The sequence below is a fragment of the Acomys russatus genome, chromosome 13 (genome assembly GCF_903995435.1).
Source record: "Acomys russatus chromosome 13, mAcoRus1.1, whole genome shotgun sequence".
Lineage (NCBI taxonomy): Eukaryota > Metazoa > Chordata > Mammalia > Rodentia > Muridae > Acomys > Acomys russatus.
The window spans coordinates 55,246,332-55,266,456 of record NC_067149.1 but is presented as its reverse complement, the minus strand read 5'-3'; the positions used below and the strand labels follow the sequence as shown (position 1 = coordinate 55,266,456).

At 39.2% G+C, this 20,125-nt stretch overlaps 1 protein-coding gene across 1 annotated transcript; it reads right to left on the bottom strand.

The window, feature by feature from the left end:
* Positions 1–3,620: 3,620 nt before the first annotated feature.
* Clec1b (C-type lectin domain family 1 member B) lies at positions 3,621–10,445 on the bottom strand. The gene is made up of 6 exons (XM_051155671.1): positions 10,382–10,445; positions 8,962–9,108; positions 7,550–7,675; positions 7,254–7,405; positions 5,541–5,647; positions 3,621–3,794 (listed from the first exon to the last, which is right to left on the bottom strand). Exons 1-6 carry the CDS (start codon positions 10,443–10,445, stop codon positions 3,650–3,652), a joined length of 741 nt encoding a protein of 246 aa, XP_051011628.1. The 3' UTR covers positions 3,621–3,649.
* Between the last annotated feature and the right edge of the window lie 9,680 nt (positions 10,446–20,125).

Sequence of the window (20,125 nt, the reverse complement as noted above, 5' to 3'; positions counted from 1 at the left end):
AAAAAAGATGTAAAGCCCACACTTTCTTCTTGAAATCCATAACCTCAAAGTGTTGTGAATCACATTTGCATACTGGACATGAAGATTGGGTTTGTTTGGGCAGTGGCATGCAGAGATGACTTTACTCTTGGAGAAGTAATCAATTATTTAGTGGCTAGATGTCCACTTTCATCACATCCTGTAACTACTACAGCAGTGGCACTGAGACATTATTTTACCTCTAGGCCACTTGTCCTTATGTCCAAAGGCCCTTTCTTAATAATTTATAGCTCATACAACTTGCAGAATTGCATGTTCTCTTTTTATTTTAGAACCTCACCGGATCAATGATTCTTCATCACAAATGGCACACTCAGGAGATAATGTAAGGGAACTCAAGAAGAAAACTACCATTTTGGAAATGGTTAATAGAAGAGCCAAAGGGGAGTGGTGACGAAACATGCACTGCAGAGCCGAAATTACCCCACGGCCTAAAACACAAAGGAGGGTGCTCACTGGGACTTGGTAGTCTGCCTCACCAGATCCAAGGGCAGGAAAGCACATCAGGCTTTACCAACCAAGACATTTAGGTAATTGGAATTATACTTCATGGAGGAGGAGTGAGTAAAGGGCACTGGGCTTGGCAAATGTGATACATTCTCTCATTGAGACTTGAAATGTATCTCAAGAGGCTGAGTTTGTCCAGAATATGTATTTATTTGAGTTTAGCTTCCTGAGACACAAGGAATAGATGGTGGGGTTGTTAAGGAGAAAAACAACTGGCACATTCTGACATGAAAACTGGGTGACTCAATTCCAGATAGTGAGGACATGCTAAGCTCTACCAGGAGGAGAAAAGAGGAAGAAAGCACAACACCAAACAATATTGCAACTAACCTCAGGGGCCAGAACTTCATCAGCTGCTGCTCGTTTCCAGTTTCTCTTCTCATTTCATCAGCACCGAAAACCCACACTTGGGTAGATCCACCATTTCGCAGGGCAATTCACTCTCTGAGAGATTTCTGGGAGGGAGCGATTGGTTTCTTCCAACAGAAGATCCATTTGGTGCTGCAGCTCTTGTTTTTTTTTTTTTAATACTTACTGTTCATCCTTCATTGAGTTCCTGACAACTACTTTAAAGCCAGATGACAGGCATTTCTTCCTCACTACAGCTCTGTGAAGCGGAAGGGTAAGCTAGCTATAACGGGGAGCACACAGAAATCCATTCAGCTCGTGCCAGGCAGAGTGTTGGGAATGGAGCCCCTGACCCTAGAATCTGGTTTGTTCTCATTTCACCAGATGCTTGAGGCATGGGCACAAGGGGGAAAGAGGCTTTGTGGGTACAGTTTGGTTGCTTTCACTTTCCACGTGTGTTTCTCTGAGCATTGAATACAATCACTCTAAACCTGTGTGTCTTGTAGTAGTATATAAATATGTCACTCCCCACGCTGAAGAGATGAAAACCACTGAAGTCCAGGCATAACTTTGAGGTTGGCGTAGTTCCTTAGTATTAGTTCCCTCTTGGAACTAATCACAATTCTGCAAATAGACCAATAGAACTAACAGTTCATTATTAGAACTAACTAATAGAAATAATAATAGTTCTGAAAAATAGTTCCACACAAGAAGTTCATCCCTGAATCCCCAGCTCCAAGGAAAACGAGGAAAAGCCAAGGCTTTGTATCTTGCAAGGCCAAGATCTTGGAATTTAAAATTTAAAAGCCTAAAAAAATTCTGGTTTTTTTTCCAGTAGCTCAGAAATCTACTCCTTATGGACAGTTTAAAATAAACCAAGGTGCACCTCACGTACAGAGCTGTAAGACTAACATCTTCGAGTATCACACAGTTGATGCTCTGATCAATATTTTATATAATTGCATCAGAGTTCATCACAGGTGTTTTCTAGATAGGGTCATGGGTCCACTGAATAGGCGAGGAAGCAGTGTAAAAGAGACTAAGCCTTCTTTCCCCAAACCATACAGGGAGTAAGTGCTAAAGTCATGTTTATGGAAAGATACCAAGAGTAGACTGCCTACAACAGGGTCATGGGGAGTGCGTGTTAAAAATGAAGATTTCCATATCTTTCCAACCTTCTGAATTTCATCTATGTTTGTGCTTGAACGTTCAGTTTCCACAAAGACCTCAGCTGAGATGAACTGTATTCATGATCCTGCTTTCTCTATAGTTAAATAAAAGAAGCTGTGAGGGCCAGAGCGGGTAGAAAGTATGACTTTTTCCTCTTATCCTGTTAGAGGTGCCTGTGCACAGACCCTATAAATAACTTCTGGGTTATTCAGCAAACTCCAAACATAGAACTGTCAGGAAAAAAGAACCAGATAAAACATGTCTGCTTCTTCTTCTGCCTTCTGGGCACTCTGCTTTGTCAAGAAATATTCTGTGGTTTTACAAACCCTGTGAGGCCTCTCGCAAATTGAGTTTCCTTGTATTGTACAGAAGGTGACCACTGTTGACTGTGAAGAGGGCTGAACTAGGGACTGGGAGTCATTGTCTCTCGGGGTGAAACACACATGGTTTCCCATGATTCAGGGATGTGCTTGATGCTGGCCCCAGACAACGAACAATGAAATAATGGGGCCTGTTTTCATGGAGTTTCTGGTATAGTTAGTACTCAGAAATTTTCTTTTATTTATTTATTTATTTTTACTATGTAATTAATTTATTCAGATCACAGCTTTATTGCTATTCCCTTCCTCTGCGGTTTAGTTTTGGTGAGGTATATAAAATAGGGCAATATCATCTCATTTGACTTTGTTTTGGATTTTCATATAATTATATAAAATATACTTCATATGTTTTCATATAGTTCATATTTATTTAGCATTTTCACAATCATATATGTATACACACATATATACACATACACACATACATACATACACATTTGGTTTATCCTTCAACCCCCAAACAATACAAAATTGCCTCATGAGCCAGGCACATGCCTTTAATCTCAGCATTTGGAATGCAGAGGAAAACACCTGATCTATATAGTGAGTTCCAGGACAGATAGAGTTCCTTTCTCAAAAAATAAATGAATAGATAGATAGAGGATTGGTTCATGATTGCTATTTAAGGGTCATAATATTTATTTTTTTAATGAGGCGGGGTTTCGAGACAGGGTTTCTCTGTGTAGCCTTGGCTGTCCAGGACTCATTTTGTACACCAGGCTGGCCTTGAATTCACAGCAATCCGCCTGCCTCTGCCTCCCAAGTGTTGGGATTAAAGGCATGTACCACCACTCCTGGCCTGGGTCATACTATTTAAACCATTGTACATATTCCAATCTATATTATTTCTACTTTGCCATGATGTCTTTCTTAGCCTAAATATTTTGCATTTTGTTAAGTCACTTGTGCCTTTACCTAATTTTAATTTAATACATGTATATTTGAAGTTGAGGTGGATTGCAGCATGCTAAGAAAATTAGGAATGGGGGATAAAAAGAAAGATAACGGAAAGCAAAACACTGAAAAGCTAGTGATCCACTCTCATGCTGGTTTTTTTTTTTTAATATTCAGAAAAAGAATCAGACATATGATAAAAAGATGATATAAGAAAAAAAATAAGCAGTTTTATGACTGCAGAATTCGTTTGTCCAGATCTTTAATTACACGATCGAGCACTTATCTGAGAGCCTGTGCATCCTTCTGCCTTAAAACAGTTGGTCCGCTCTTGTCATGCCAGCCTTTCTCTCGCATATAAAATAATGCCTGTCCTTACAGGAAGCCGGGTTGATTTTTCCATTATGAAGATAAGCACAATTCATATTTTCTTTCGTATTTCCAGAAATATCAACCCTATAAGTGAAAAAATACAGACCGTATGTTCTTCAGAGGTACACATAGATAAGAAAGCAAGGGACACACATGTTTTGTTGGTCAAACCAGAGGCTTGGGGTGAGGAAAGAAACAGAAGTCTCATCTTTGAGAAACTCCCTGTCTACTCGTAAGTATGCAGTCTGTGCACATAAAAAGCCCAATAACAATTGAATACAAGAAGAAATAATTACATGGGAGTCCAGAGGAAGAGGCACCTCATGACCTAGCAAGCTAAGTAGAGCGTTATCTACAATTCATTTGGGGCCAGTATTGAAAAAAAGGAGGTTGGACGTCGGCAAAGAGGAAGTGGGAAGTTCTTATAAAGGCAGCTACCAGCTGCGCAACACAAGACAACTCTCAAGGAAAGGTCAGGTGGCTAAATACTATAGAGCTGAGATGTAACAGCACTGGGTAATAATTTGCTCCAGACTATCGTCTGCAAGTTCGCCTCTATTCTCCTAATCAGTGTTTATAATGAAAGACAAGGAAAATATGCTTAGCCTACTAGAAAGCTAACCAAAGATACCAACTAGTGATCAAATGATTGAAGAAGAGAAAAGCCACACTCTATCCCAAATTCCAGTGAGGAGAAATTGGTAAGACACAGATAAGCAGACAGGAAAATGGCAGAAAGAGACAACGGAGCAGCTGCGTGCTGAAAGGGACATGATTTGGTGTGCGCCATTATAGTTGATCTCAATAAGGAAGCAGCCTTCAACTGGACTTGACCAACATGCAAGAGTTAGTCATGGAGCCTAGGAGGAAAAGGGGAATTTGGATTCTTGAGAATTTAGTGAGAACACACATCTCCTGCAATATTGAGAGCAAGCCAGTACTCAATAAGAGATACAAGCCAGGGTTTGCAGGAGGTTTGTGTGATTTGCTATTCAACATGTACAATAAACACCTGTTGGCTTACTTGGTTATTTAAATAGAATTGTATAACCTTTGGCCATAAGTTATGGACAAAGAGAATGTAGTGTTTTGTAGGACAAATAAAAGACGTTGAAATTAGTGATTAAAGGGCCATACTGGGGTCTAGCAAGTTGGCTCAGTAGGTAAAGCTGCTAGTTGCCAAGTTCGCTGTCTTGTATTTGATTTCCAGGAACCACATGATGAAAGGAGAAAAACTCCTCTAAGTTTTCCTCTGACTTACCAACATACACTGTGGCATGTGAATATTCTCTCTCTCTCATACAGCAAATAAATTTTAAAATTTTAAAATTTAAAAAGAGACAGCCATATTAAATGAGGTCATTTGTTTACAATGGCATTAGAAGAGTGGAGCCTTATTGTATGAATTACAATTTCCTTTTAATTTACATTGTACCTGACTTATGGAGACCCATAGAACTGAAACATACTGAATGTAACCCTAATGGTAATCATTTCAACTGTTAAATAACAAAAGAAATAAATGTATTGCCAAACCACAAAAAGAATCAGATCCAGTTACAGAGAGAGAGATGGAGATTTCATGGAAATGAATAGGGGATATACTGGTAATAAAAATGAATCATTAGTTACATAAGAGGAAGAGAGGGAGGAGAGAGTAGCGCTGCCCACCAGTGCTCTCTGGTTAGGAATAGAGGACACATGACTGGCAGCTACAACCCACAGTAGGGTAGAGAGACACCTCAACTTTCAGGCAATTTGTGTTCATCAAGAAGGATGTGGGAGTCAGAGCTTTGGGTAATGCTTCTAGCTGAGCTTCCAGGGACTTACATATTCTTGTTAAGAATTGAGCTATCTTCCCACATCCAGTTATTCCTAGAGTTCTGGCGTGATAATCCAATCCAACGGTCGGACGCAACTCTGTCTTTGATGTATTCCTGTTGCAAACAAACATCCATACAATGGCAAGTGCCGCCACAGCACTGTGTGATGACCGATACACAGTTTCACAGCCTCAGGCAAACAACTGGAATTATGCATCTGTGTTGGTACTAATGGGTTATGTTTCACGTCAAAGATCTCAGTTGTTTTGAGATGTTAAAAATGTACAGAGAACATGAGAAACTATATTAAACAGTGATATTCTAGTTTTCCTAGGATGCTTATAAAGTGTGTTTATATTTCCTGCCAATTGAAGATTTGAGACATCTAAATAATATTTAAATGGGGGTAGATACAACAACCATATGTTGTTTATAAACGCCACAATCCCTGAAATTAAGGTCTTAGATTTTACTGGTTGCCCTATACATGAAAACGTTCATTTGTTATAGTTGGATGAATAAAAAGATCTATAGACATCTTTCTCAAAGTTGTTAGTAAGTAACTTTATTCACCGTTCCCAGTTTACATTTTTCTATGCTTTCTACTTTTAGATAGTTCTCACTGTGTAGCCTAGGCTGGCCTCAAACGAGTCGTCCTAGCCTCAGCTATGACTTCATAAGCATGCCCCACTGTATCTGTCTCTGGCTTACTTTTCCCTTCCTGGTTATAATTTACTTTCTTTTTTAAGTTAAGGAATGAAGAGGTTTCAGTTTTAATAAGTACATAGATTCAGGTCCTGCAGTGGTTCCGGGATATATAGACTGACTATTAGGTGAATGAGCAATCATTCTCTTGGAAAGAATAGCAAAAGGAAGTTATATGTTAATTATGCCCTCGTGCATCCCGGAAGAACAGATAAGAATCCACTCTTGGAAAGCAACAACAACAACAACAGCAACATTAACATTTTGTTTGAGCTTGTGGACGACATGTGACACTCAGAATAACACTCCACAAGAGATGTGTGTGAGTCTCATTTACCTAAAGCGTGAGCCACCCACCACCTTTCGATTGATCCCTTAATTGATCTTTTTGTTAAAACCTATCACATAGACATATATGTATACTGTTCACATTGCTTCTCTGTATGACTTAATGGAAAAAACCCAACCAATATTTAACTTTAATTTCGTCTCAAAAAACTGATACTATCCCTTTGTTACATTGCAGATTTCCTAGAGCTATCGGCCTGGGGCGATGAGAGGCAGGGTACGTTTCACGTCTCCCGTTGATCTCTTTATAATGGAGTTGACATGTTTCTACACTCTCCTGTTTTGACAGTAAATTTATTTAGCTAATTTAATCTTTAAAGTTCTCTGTGAACCTGGGCTTGCAACCAGGGGCGGAAAATCGTGCAAACTAGAGTAGGTGTGATGGAAGCATCCCAGGCTGACTCAGCCTGTCGGATTAGTGTCCACTTTCTCCGTTAGGGTGGTACACACACAATCCAATCTCACCCAAACACTCTAGTGATATTTTGGGGATGTGATGGGATTGGATATTTAAGGTCTGTATTTGTTACCAAGCTTCCCAAATTTCTCAGAGGTCCACAAAGTGCAAGCTATAAAGAAACACAGGGAAACTTAAAGCAGATTCAATGTTTCTCCTGAGATCTTTCTCTTCAGAGTTCCCAAATGGTTGGCACAGGCCCCTCCTTACCACAGTGCTCTGGCTGGCGGTCTTCACAAGAGTTGCGTTCTGCTCAGCGCAGTACTGCTTGCTCTCTTCCCACGTTAGGTTATGCCTGAAGAACCCGTAGCAACTATCTCCATGGTATCGCCACTTTGTGGCACAGGGGCTGCACTTGTGCTCTGAAAGGGACAGTGAGTGTGGGGCTGTAAAAGTGTGGCCAAAGCTTTCCCCACATGCAGTGTTCCCGCTCTGGTGGGTCTCTCCCCAGTTACCATGACGGACGCGAAGGGCTTGGTAAGATCAAGTTTCCAAGCCAGACTTACCAAAAGTGCTCTTTGTCTGGAGCTCGCCTTGTTTAATCAACTCTTGGCATATTTTCTTGACCAGTTGTTGCATAGCGGCTGAGAGATTTTCCTTCTCGGCTAGGAGGTACTTTTGCTCTGTGACTGCTAGATGGAGAGATGAGCTAAATTATACCTGAGTCTCAAGGTCAGAAAGGGGATGGAAGGATTCTTCAGTGAGCTTTCATCTCTATAAACCTGCCAGTCGCTGAAGAGTCCACGGGATACACAAAAAGCAATGAATACCGAAACGGAAATATATATAGGGCAGCACCAAAGAGCATGTGAATTGACTGGTGATGAGAAAGTCCTGAGGCAAGAACACGTGACTGGAGACGCTGTTCCGATATTTCCTGCACAAGTTTCTAAGCAGGTCTTACAGACATGAGAAACCTTGCGGCTTTGATTATGTTCTGTACATACAACACTGACTCAGTTCATTTTTTAAAATGTACCTTCAGATGGCTTTTCTAACTGTATAGAAGAGCGGTTCTTAACCTGTAGGTCATGACCTCTCAGGTCTAAGGACCGTTTTACAGGGGAAGCATATTAGATATTCTGAAATCAGATATTTGCATTATAATGTATAAAAGTAGCAAAAATTACATTTATGAAGTAGCAATAAAAATAGTTTTTTGTTTTTTGGTTTTTTGAGACAGGGTTTTTATTAAAGAGTTGCGCCATTACAAGGTTAAGAAACACTCCTATAGAAGTTCATTGATATGCTTAGGCTTTAAGTCTGGTTAATTTTTCTGCGTGGTTTTTTATTCTTTATGAAACATTTTAAATTGAAACATAATATAGTAACTAAAACATGAAAAAATGCATAGTATATCTTGTGTTTAAAATACTTTTATATTCATGTAAACACAATATAAGGACTAAAGGCTTCTAAAATATACTAAAAACAGGAAAATAAACAAATTTGCAACACAAATTATAGCATGACCTTACAAAGTCTTATGATTAGATATTCATGAACAAAAAACCAATATGTCAGTAAACAAAATGAGATGAAAGAGATTTTTAAGTATAGAGACTAGAACAAACAAGATTTCACACAGGAAGACAGAGGCTTTATTAAGGAAATTAGGAAAGGTCTAGATTGCCTGGGCGGCAGAGTAAGCAATGCAGACATGGAGAAGGAAAGATAGCTTCGATCTATATCGTAAATGCCAGCGGTACATTCTGAAAGTAATTTTAACTAAGGAAAAGTTAAAAGTGATTCAAATCAGCCTGGGGAACTATCCCTTCTGAATAGCACTGTCCAGGACAATCAGAGTAGGTGACAAAGAGATGAACAGAGACAGGAAGTGTGGTATAACACAATACACCAGGAACTCTCGGGTATTGCTTTCCTCAGATCAAAACACTGGCAAGGAGCCAATACTTACACATGATCCCCAGAGCCACGAGCCCAACAACCAGCCCCATGGATGAGATCAACAGAATTAAAGCCACCACACGCCACCAGGAAGAGGCAGAATCAGCTGTGGGAGGGAGCACAATAAAGACATGAAGGAGGAGACCGTCAGGCCACCCTGTGCTTCTCAGGATTTTTCGAGTATCATAAACAGCATTGTGAAGAGAACAAACTTACCAATACCTGGAACATGGAGGCAGGAGGATCAGGAGTTCAAAGCCAACCTTGGCTGCAGAGCAAATCCAGTGCCAGTCTAGGCTACATGAGACCCTGACTCAAAACCCAGCAAAACTCAGGCTAGTGAGATGGCTTAGAAAATAAAGTGCTATAAGCGCAACAGCCTGGGTTTGATTCCTAGAATACAGAGTGGAAAGAAGGAGCCAACTTCTGAAAGCTGTCCTCTGAGTATTGCATGGGCACCACGGCACATGTACACCTGCTTACACACACACACACACACACACACACACACACACACACACACACACACGACGAGAGAGAGAGAGAGAGAGAGAGAGAGAGAGAGAGAGAGAGAGAGAGAAGAACTAAAAGTACCACAACCAGTATTGGTGGAAATCTTGCCTGCATTCCTTTGGTGAGCATCCTCAATGAAATTTGCCTACTTTACACCATTCATCCATCTCCATTTCCCATAGAGAATTCTCTGTCCATTCTAAAATATAACTGTCTGCCAAGGCTACATGTATTTGGGGTTCTTGGTTTTTTTTTTTTTTTGCACCCACATTCCACATCAACAATTATTTTCATAGACAACTAGTGAAGAATTATATCTTTTGGTGGTCAGAAATTTGATTTTTTTTTTAAAGGCTAAGAAAAATGTTTTATTTTTTGTATTACATAAATGTTTACTTAAAAAGTGTTTACATACTGAACAACATTATAAGGCAATGATTTTATATCCTTTTAAACAGAAAAGAAAGAAAAGATTTCAGATCATAAAATATTTCCCTCTAGAGCATAAAAAAAAAAAAAAAAAAAAAAAAAAACTTCATTTTTTTTCTAAGTGAGTCATGCAACAAATGTATTCAGGGACTACTCATGCCCAATTCCTATTATATGAATGGCCAATAGAATTTAAAATGTGAAGCCGTTTGTCAGACATTTCAGTTTTCAAATGTCTCTTTGTCATACTATCCTCTAAGCCCGCAGCATTACATTCTGATAGTCCTAGTACGATGCCCCTTTTTCTGTCTTTACTGCATTCTAACTACGTCAGCAGAGGCCTCTGTGGATCCCATCTACACGTGTTAGAAAAAGAATATCATTCAGGAAAGCACAGGTAAATTTAAGGACCCTGTCACTAGGAGAGAGACAGAGAGTAGGGGTGTCCTATTTCACTGGTGCCCAAATTGCTGAATGACCCTTCTTACCTGAGCTGGGAGCTGGCTTTCGGGACTTGGTGTTTAAGGTGATATACCCATCTTCATCCTGCATGGCTCCCCTCGGACTGCAAGTGAGCTCAGAGCTCCGCGACTTCTGCAGAATTCACCCCACTGTCACTCTTATAATTTTAGTGCCTGTCAGCATGGGATCCTCCTCTCCCGGTGGTGCGGAGCCATGTGTATCGGGCACTTGGGTTTTCTTTTGTTTTGTCTTATTTTCCAGGAAGCCCTTTCATGGGTGTTCGGAGATATGTGGACTTGAACCTAAAAACAAAAATAATAATAACTTGTGGGGAAAGAGTAGATGTGGGGCTCATTTCCTGCTTTCTTATCTTCAACTCGGAGTGAAGGGATGTTCCAATGGGAGTATCCTGTCAAAGAACAAAAGTTCACGCTTCATCTTAACCCTAGGAGAGCTCAAAAAATATCATTTACGTGGACTGATTCCTTATAAAAACTCATGGGTAAAAATACCAGTAGATATATAGCATATATTATGACTTCAAATCTAATTATCATTTGATTAGATCTGGTGCTAAATTAGATGCTTATAATCCGACATTAGAATGGACCACTCCTCACTGTGGCCCAAAATTTACTCAAATATTTTGCATCAAACGTAAGTCATTTGATCTAAAAGAAAATTGAAGACTGCTCATAAGATGAACCTCAGATTACTTAGTCTTGGACACCGAAGGAAAAAAGAATCAAGTAAATGTGTAACTCGTGACAATATATTTTTCTTAGGTATTTGTACTTTAAAAATTAATTTCTTGCACTTAAAAAACGTAAATTTTAATTGCACTCTTTAATTTCGAGTGTGGTTTTGCTCAGCCAAAAAAGCTTTTTACAGGAGAGGGGGTGCTTGTTTCCTTTTAATCATAACATAATATGTACTCCATCATTCAATTATAGAAATTGCCTTTAAATAATTACACTGGCTTATGCTGACAGCAGCTACAGGAGCACCACACAGAGCTAGCTAGTCAAGGTGATTATTATGGGAATATTGGTTTGGGTGTGACTTCTCTTGTCATTAAGTTCGCACATGGCCAGTAAAGCAAATCTCCTTCAAAGCCTGTGGCACTTGGCATTTGTCTTAGGAGTAACTGCCTCACTGCCCTGTTGCTCTGTTAAGAGAATCCAGTTTCCACACTTTAGCGTGGGACCATCCAGGCCCTGGTGGCAGCTTTGCTTACCTGTGCTCCCCTTGGTTTCTTTTACGTGGCTTTATTTCTTTTTCTCCTTGCTCTCTACTTCATTCTGAGTGCTTTGTCACCATCCTAAAAGGATTCTGCCTGCCTTTCTTTCTTTCTTTCTTTCTTTCTTTCTTTCTTTCTTTCTTTCTTTCTCTCACACCTCAAGCACCTCAAATGATTTCCCAAAGCCAGCAGACTATTCACCCTACAGCTGCTGTTTCTTTGCACAGCTCCTACCTCAGCGCAAGACTCTTGCTCTTCCTGGCAGAGTGATAACCCAGTTTTCCAGCAAAGTCTGACCTCAGTTTGACCTCTTCCTTCCTTTACCCGTATCTATTTACAAACTGAGTTCAAAGAGGTTTTCTTCCCCTATGGCCTTGTTTCACTGTTTTTCTTTTTACTTAATTATATACAAAAACAATACAATGTAAAATTGAAAGAATTTCAGCTTAATGAAGAGAAAAGGGTGCACAGAGCTTATAATTCTAAAGACATCTTTTCCAAAAAAGCTTTACTCCATTTTCTTAGAAATAAAATTAATTCCACTAGAAAATCTAATTGAGTGAATTAAATTGAATGCATGACTGAGAGCTCCAAGGACATAGGGAATAATGGTACATTTTTCTTATTAACTAGTGTAAACCATCAGAATTTTAGACTCACCAAGATAGAAAAGATGTTTTCTTCAAGGCTGCCAAATACAAATAGCCAAAACACTATGAATGTAACATATATATAATTCCTGATTTTTTCATGGTTCTTCTTGCTGTAGGTATTTTACTGTATATTTGTGTAATAATAGAAATGTGTATCTAAAAATATTTAATAAAAATATCAAGAATCAAAAAAAAAGAACTAATTAAACATAATAATTACCTTGCTTTGTTTATGTTTCCACATTTTCTGAGTCTCATGCATCTGGATTAATTATTAAAGAGTCCTACTTATTCTTGTGAACCACCAAGAGTCCAGGCTTGCTTTATACTACAGGTCACAGAATCATTTAGTATTAGAAGACACATCTGGGTGGGTAATCTGGAGCCTCAGAGTATAGAATAATACCCCTTCCTAAGGCTGGGCTAAGATATTTCTGTTGGTTCTGTTTTTCTTTCTCATTGTAATTTGTCACTACTGTTTGATTCCTCAGTTACTCCAGCCACAGCCTTCTTCTCTCTAGATCTGTAGTCCACAAAATACATATCTGCCTTTATGTGTCTTCTAGCCTTCCTAGATCTGTAATTCACAAAATACAGATCTGCCTTTATGTGTCTTCTAGCCTTCCTAGATCTGTAGTCCACAAAATATATATCTGCCTTTATGTGTCTTCTATCCTTCAAGCATACCATTTGGTGTTATGATCATACAACAAAAATATGGAGAACTGCAGGATTAAAATCCTCCAATAGCTCTTAGTCTTAATTTTACTCTATTACATACACTAAATGTAAACAAAGCTATGTAGGAAAAAAATAAAGAAGTGCAAAGAAAAGAGATAAACCAAACTTTTCTTCTTTCTTTTGCAAAGTTCAGAGTATGATTAGATATTTCTTAACCACACTGCAAAACCCCCATTGACATTTTTTATTTTCATTTGAATATTTCTCTCCTCTTTTCCTCACCCAAAAAAGTAACAAAAATTAGACAAGCAAAATAAACAAACAACAACAAAAAACAACTAAACCAAACCAAAACAAAACAAAATTCATCCTCCAATTTTTCTTTTATTCAAATTTGGAATAAACACTAACCTATTTTCAGAATTTAATAAACCCTGCTATAAGAATTGTGTTTATTGACTTTCAATCACATTGCTAACCCACACTGATTATCTACAAGACATTGGCATGGGTTCTTAGCGTTCGTGGAGACAGTTTAACACTGGCCCTTGAAAGCACAGACTTGTAGTTTGGCTAGATAATCTTTATTTTTGGCATTGATAATGTCTTTCTCAAATGCACTACACAGCAGTTCACACTCTTGTCCCTTACCCACACATAGTTATATAGTTTTTTTTTCATTTAATTTCTTTTTTTCTTTTTCATTTTGTTGGAGGTCCAGCTCCAGAGCCTTGTGAGTACCAGTCCAGCACTCTAAGCAAGGTGTCTCACCTCCTGATCACATGTTTACTTTGTTGCTATTTATCCCCCAGAATACTGTGTTCTGGTAAAAGACACAGAGATACCACTCAGTCAATATTTGTTAAATACGTAGATTATACACATGGAAAACTTTTTAAGAATTTGAGGGGTTTCTTTGGCCACATTTCATTTTAAAAGTGGCAGCATCGCCCCAGGTTTCAAATTCTTTCAGCTAATTAAGATGTCTTTCAAGTTTCACTGTGGTCCAGATGCATCACCTGTGTTTAAGGAAAAAGAGTGGGGAGCAGATCTCACGATCCCTGTGGAAAGGTATGGATATGAAAGGAAGGTTGGGATGCAACCTCATGGATAATAATCACTAAGACACAGGAGCAGCAAGGGGCTGTGAGGAGGCATTGCTACTATGTACGTTGCTACATTGTCTCCAACTGAAAATATAATGACTACTTTGTGGCTGATGATCAGATATTTTCACTGCAAAGTTAAAGGCAGTTTACCAGTGCATTCTCATCCACTTCCCCCCAACCCCCAACCCTCCTCCCTGCACCCCGAGCCCCCACTCCTTACCCCTCACCCCTCAGCCTCCAGAATTAAAATTGTTAGCTCACCTTTGGCTTTTTAACTTTGTGCACACACAAGAAATGCTGATCATCTTTGGGAAAATGACAGGATTTCCTGTGTGGGAAACAAAGCATAATTAACATTCATTTCTTAATTTCCTGGGTTCTTACACATGTGGACTTAAAAAAAAAAGTGAGTTTTATTTAAAAAGTGGCTGAATTTACACTAATTTTCAGGCAAGTGAGGCAGAGAGCACTTGGTTACATAACAGAGAAATGAAGAAAATTCAGTAACCTGCAATCCTCACATTAATCTGGAATGTGCCTAAAAATTATATATATGTAAAATGTTAATTGACAGTCAAACGGGGTAGACAAAAATTCCAAAGAAAGGCGAAAATACAAAGTGTATAAAGGAATAGAGAATGATTGTCAGACAAGAAAAACATCTGGATAGAGATATGAGAGCTTGAGTAAGTATGATGTCATTGAGTAAAGGGTCTGTGGTCAACGAGCTCTGAGTGGTGCTGCGTGGCAGACTATACTGAAACACAAAGTGAAACCTGCACTGCAGAAATAATCAACCAATGCATTATCCAAACCTGCATTTCTTCATCACTGTGAACGTCCCAGGCACCGTCTTGTTTTCTCGGGTCAAATAGGACACACAGCTTGCGCGTGGAGGGCGGTGAGCACACTGATAAAAAAAAAAAAAGCAGAGAAAGCAGAGCATTTCCGCTCTCACCATCTTGCCGTGAAGGGTAGCTAGGGAGGTGGTTCAGTGGGGAAAGTGTCTACTGCCCAAACAGGAGGACCTGAGTTTAATCCAGGAGCTGTGGGTAGGTCTTTGGCTAAGTGGAGAAGAGGCCAAGCATGAGAGAGGCACATCCCTACAGTGTGGACAATCCTGGACCTACAGGATGGTCAAAAAAATAAGGCGGGGGGCTATAGGGGAACATGCTGCATGCCAATCCCTGGGTTTGACCTGTATGCACATACATGCATACATACTCTCGTACATATACTCACATGAACACACGCATGTACCGTACATGGCACAGCACGCACGGTTCCTTGAAGGAAAAGAAATCAGTGTAATAGAATGTAAAAAGTTGAACTGCTTGGCTTGGTTTCTTCAAGTTTCACATCACTTCTTTCATTTTAAGAACTATCTACATTGATTCAAACTTACTTCACCTGTGAGCCAAGGGGGGGGAGGGGGAGGGGAAGTGATGGCTGCTTCTATAGGTTTTTTTTTTTTTTAATCAGTTATCTTTGCTGAGGCATATATGTATGCAATCTTTACGAATAAAGTTAGACAGACTTGGTAGTGAATGCCTGTAATTTGGGGGCTGTAGACAATGAAGCAGGAGAATACGTTTGGGGGCCGCCTGGACTACACATTGAGGTCTTGTTTATAACAAAACAAAACAAAACTGCACAGAGTTGAAAAGTTAATTTGCATACAAAAGGTTACAACATAAGTAACTGAGTCAGGATTCCTGAATGTACCTTGATAATGTTTTATTTAAACCAAATCAGTTACAGTCAGGTTTCTAACTAAATTCCATCGTCGATTCATCCTCTGTCTCCTCCTTGTGGCCATTTCTACTTCTTTCTGATTTTCTTTTGTCTGTGTCTCCTTTGGGTCTGCGGTATGGCTGGCAGGCTTTGATCTTTAGTTTTCCTTATATAATTCTGAATTGGTGTGCACAGTGTCTGGGCACTAGCTACTCCAGACTGTTCTGCAGCTGTGTCCTCTGCTGTAGAGTCAATGCGTGGCAGCAGAGTGATAATGAAGAACACAGAGAGGCACTTCCAGTCACGTAAGCTCAGCATTTATTTTAATGCAAATCAACTTCTATATTTACCCCCACCTTCTCTTGTTTTATGAATTGAGTAGCACCTTATGATTAATTAAATTTATGTAAAAGAAGCAGGGCAAGTCAAAGATGATTCCAGGTTGATTGGCTGGGGTCTGTGGCAGAGTTTTAATGTGTGTTGTGTATATCCCTGTATGTGTGTATACATGTGTTCAGGTGCCTGTGGAGTGTATAAGAGGGTGTCAGATTTACTTGGAATAGAATTATAGGTAATTGTGAACCACAGAGCATGGATTTGGGAAACAAACCCAGGTCCTTTGAAAGAGCAGCAAGTGCTGTTAAACACTGAGGCATCTTTCCGGCCCTGAGCCAGAATTTTTTTTTAAATTTCTTCTTTGAATACTTATTTATTTTTAGTTTGAGACAGGGTTTCTTTGTGTAGCCCTGGTTTGGTTGTGACTTTCTCTATAGATCATGCTGGCATCAATCTCACAGAGATCTGCCTGCCTCTGCCCCCTGAGTGCAGGGATTAAAAGCCACCATTGCCCACCCCGCCTAATGCATGTGTATCATACATCCAAAGCGCCCTAACTCCTTCGTTGTATTATCTCCCTATCACCCTGGTCAGCCTCGAAATTGCCCTCACGGACCCCTTCCCAAATTCATGTCTCTTTGTTTCATTTTGTGACCCACTTAGTTTATCCAGGGGCAACCATACTACCCTGGCCATCTTGGCTGGTGATATGTAAACATAGAGTTCCTGTTTATTGAGATGAAGAAACACACTGGAGAGAGTCATTCACGTTTGAGGCATTAAGTTTTAAATCTTATAAAATGGATCTAATATATTCATCCAACTTGGAGATATGCACCAGGACAGGCTTGGTTGTTGTTTAGATATAGGAACCAAGACATGGCCAATGAATGGCTGGAAATGCACCAGGACATAGACAATGACTGGGTGTTCCATCCCTCATCGTGGGTCTGAAGGTCGTCTAAGGGTGAGTGTAACAGACAAAGAGGATCAAGAGCTGAATGCTGGCACAGGAAGCAAGGAGCAAACAGGAAGTGGGGTCTTACTCAAAGCCCTCCACCAATGGCATGCTTCTTCAAGCAAGGCTCCAGCTCTTGAAATATTCCATAGGCTTTCCAAACATTGCCATCAGATGGAAATGAAGTGAAAGGATAAATGAGGCTATGGAGGACATTTCACTTTCAAACCACAGTAGGAAGAGCTGGTGAATCCAATGTGGGGACTGGGAGTGGGTGGACTAAAAAGGAAACCAATCGAATGGTGTCTGGACAGTCATACATTTGAAGGAGACAATATTTTAAATGAGATAGTTTTACTACATGCTACCTATAATATTAGTAAAATTTGTCCCAGGAAATACTCACTGAATGTAATTATATGGAGGTTAAGACTGACACTGATGTCAGTTTTTAATCTCTATAATAATATAAGGAATTCAGGACTCCTGAGAGGGAGAAAGAAGGCAAAAATAGCTCCGTGAACCCTTTTGTGATTAAGAACATCAGAGACATGATGTGGTAGTGTGTGGAAGATTTGGATGAGATTTGTTTTGTTTTGTTTGTTTGTTTGTTTTTTTAGATGAAAGGCATTAGGCATATAGAATAAGGTGAATGAACCAGTAGATGCTATTTTTAAAAACCAGGAAATATTAATGATGACTTACAGAGAAAAACCACACATTTAAAATCTTTTACTTTTAGAGACAGTGTTTCTCTGTGTAGCCTTGGCTGTCCTGGAACTCACTCTGTAGACCAGGTTGACTCACAAACCTGCCTGCCTCTGCCTCCCAGTTGCTGGGATTGAAGGCGTGTGCCGCCACTGCATGGCTACATTCAAAATCTTTGAATAACTAGGTTAAGTGGGGTGGAAGTTAAAATAAAGATGAAGATTTTTCATAAATAAGAGCTGGTGTGATTTAACCATTGTTAGAAGGATCTTATGCACAGATTTAGATGTTTTGGCATATTTGGCACAAGAAAGGAAACACTCTTGGGTTTTCTAGGATAATAGCAAAGTAGATTATCAGTGAAATTTAAGGAAAAAGAAAGTAATTAATACGTTAATTAAGAAATAGAAGTAGTGAATAATTTTCTTAGCAAATAGAGCACTAACTAATAGAAGCATTTGAAAAATTATGATTTTACAGTCAGCAGTTACTGTGGTTACATTTGGCCGTTATTATGCAAGAGAGGTACAGAGAGAGGGGGTTAAAGGAACGTTGCTTGTCTGGGTGATGATGATGAGGAACAAGGAAGTTGTCACTGTGAATAAGAAAATGGTTACTAGCATCAGTCCTGACACATGTCTAAGCAAAGTTAAGACGCAGTGTTTATTCTCAACAAGCAACGAATCCCATAAACCTCTAAAACTGAAAGCAAGCCACAACCAAACGGTTCCTTCTAGAAGGGTTGCCATGGACATGGTGTCTCTTTACAGCAACAGAACAGTGATTAAGACAGGTTCTGTATTAACTTTCTACTGCTGACAAATGACCTCCCGCTTAGCAGATTACCAGCACAAATGTATTACAGTTCTGTAGACAAAAGTCTGACTTGGGTCTTGCTGGTAAAAATCAAGGCTATTGATGGGAGTGTACTCCTTTTGTACATCTCTGAGGAGAATCTGCTTCTATACATCCCTTCTAGCACATGTTCTTTGTGTTCTGATGGCCTTTTTCTTTTGTCAGTCAATAACTTATTTAATACTGTCATAAAACTCACTGATAATCTAATAAAATTTCTTCAATATTTGAGATGTTTAAAGATTTGTGATTTCGTTAAGTACATTCAGGTAATACAATATAATTTCTTACATTTTTCTTATAAATTGTCACATTCAGAAAGACATCCTTTGGGATATTCGACCTACCACAAATTTCTAATAACAATTTACTTCCTTATATGGTATAGTAAGTTTTATATTTTAAAGTATGAGAGAGTTAGTAATAGACACTGCCTTTAAGCCTCTGTGAGTTCTATGGTTAATGTGGTTAGTTTGTCCCAGAAGAGGGAACCTCAACTGAGCTAATCCCTCCATCAGTTGCCTGTAGGGAAATCTATGAGGCATTTCCTTGGTTAGTGATTGATGTAGGGTTGCCCAGGACCCTGTGGGAAGTGCCACCCTTAGGATGCTGGTCCTGAGGTGTATAAGAGAGCAGGCTAAGCAAGTCATGAGGTGAAAGTAAGTAAGCCACACTCCTCCATGAGTTCGTCTTCGGTTCCCAATTTTAGTTTCTAACTTGAGTTTCTGTACCAACTTCCCTTCATTATGGACCCTGAGCTTGAACTTGAAGCAACAGTTTCCTCTCCAACTTCCTTTTAGTCATACTATTTTATTATAGAAAGAGAAAGCAGACAAAATGATGGTTGCTGTAAATAAATGACTGTGTGTATGTGTGTGTGTGTCTGTCTGTCTGTCTGTGCCCGCACATTTGGGCACATACACGAGATAGGTTTTTGTTTTAATTCCACACAATTGCCAAAATGCCACCCACTATTCTTGACTATTTTCTGTGCTCTATCATCAAAGTATTTAGTGCTGCAACTTAAGTCATTGTACAGTGGCCTTACTTCAGTTTTGTTGGAAATAAAATCCAGACATTATATGTCTAAGCTAGAGAAAGTAGATAAGTTATGTTATCAAGCTTTGTAAAAAGAAATATAAATGAGTGGTAGCTCAAAGAGGCTTTGGGTCCTCACCATATGGACATCCTTGTAGCCAGGATACACATAGACTCCTGACTATTTCTGCCCTGTTTATGGCTGTGGACATGCCAGACTTTATCCTTTGATTTTTCATGCCTACAAGATAGTGTGGTTTTTTAAATTTTTATTTTATTTATTTATTTATTTATTTATTTATTTATTTGTAAGAAAATTGATTGTCCTGCAGGATAATAACTGTGAGCTACCCTCAAGCTAAAGAAAAAAAATAGAAGTGTCAGCATGTCTGTGCCTCATTTGGCGTGCTTTTCATCACTCTTAATTGTTAATGCCCAGCTGAGGCTCTGCAGAGGTC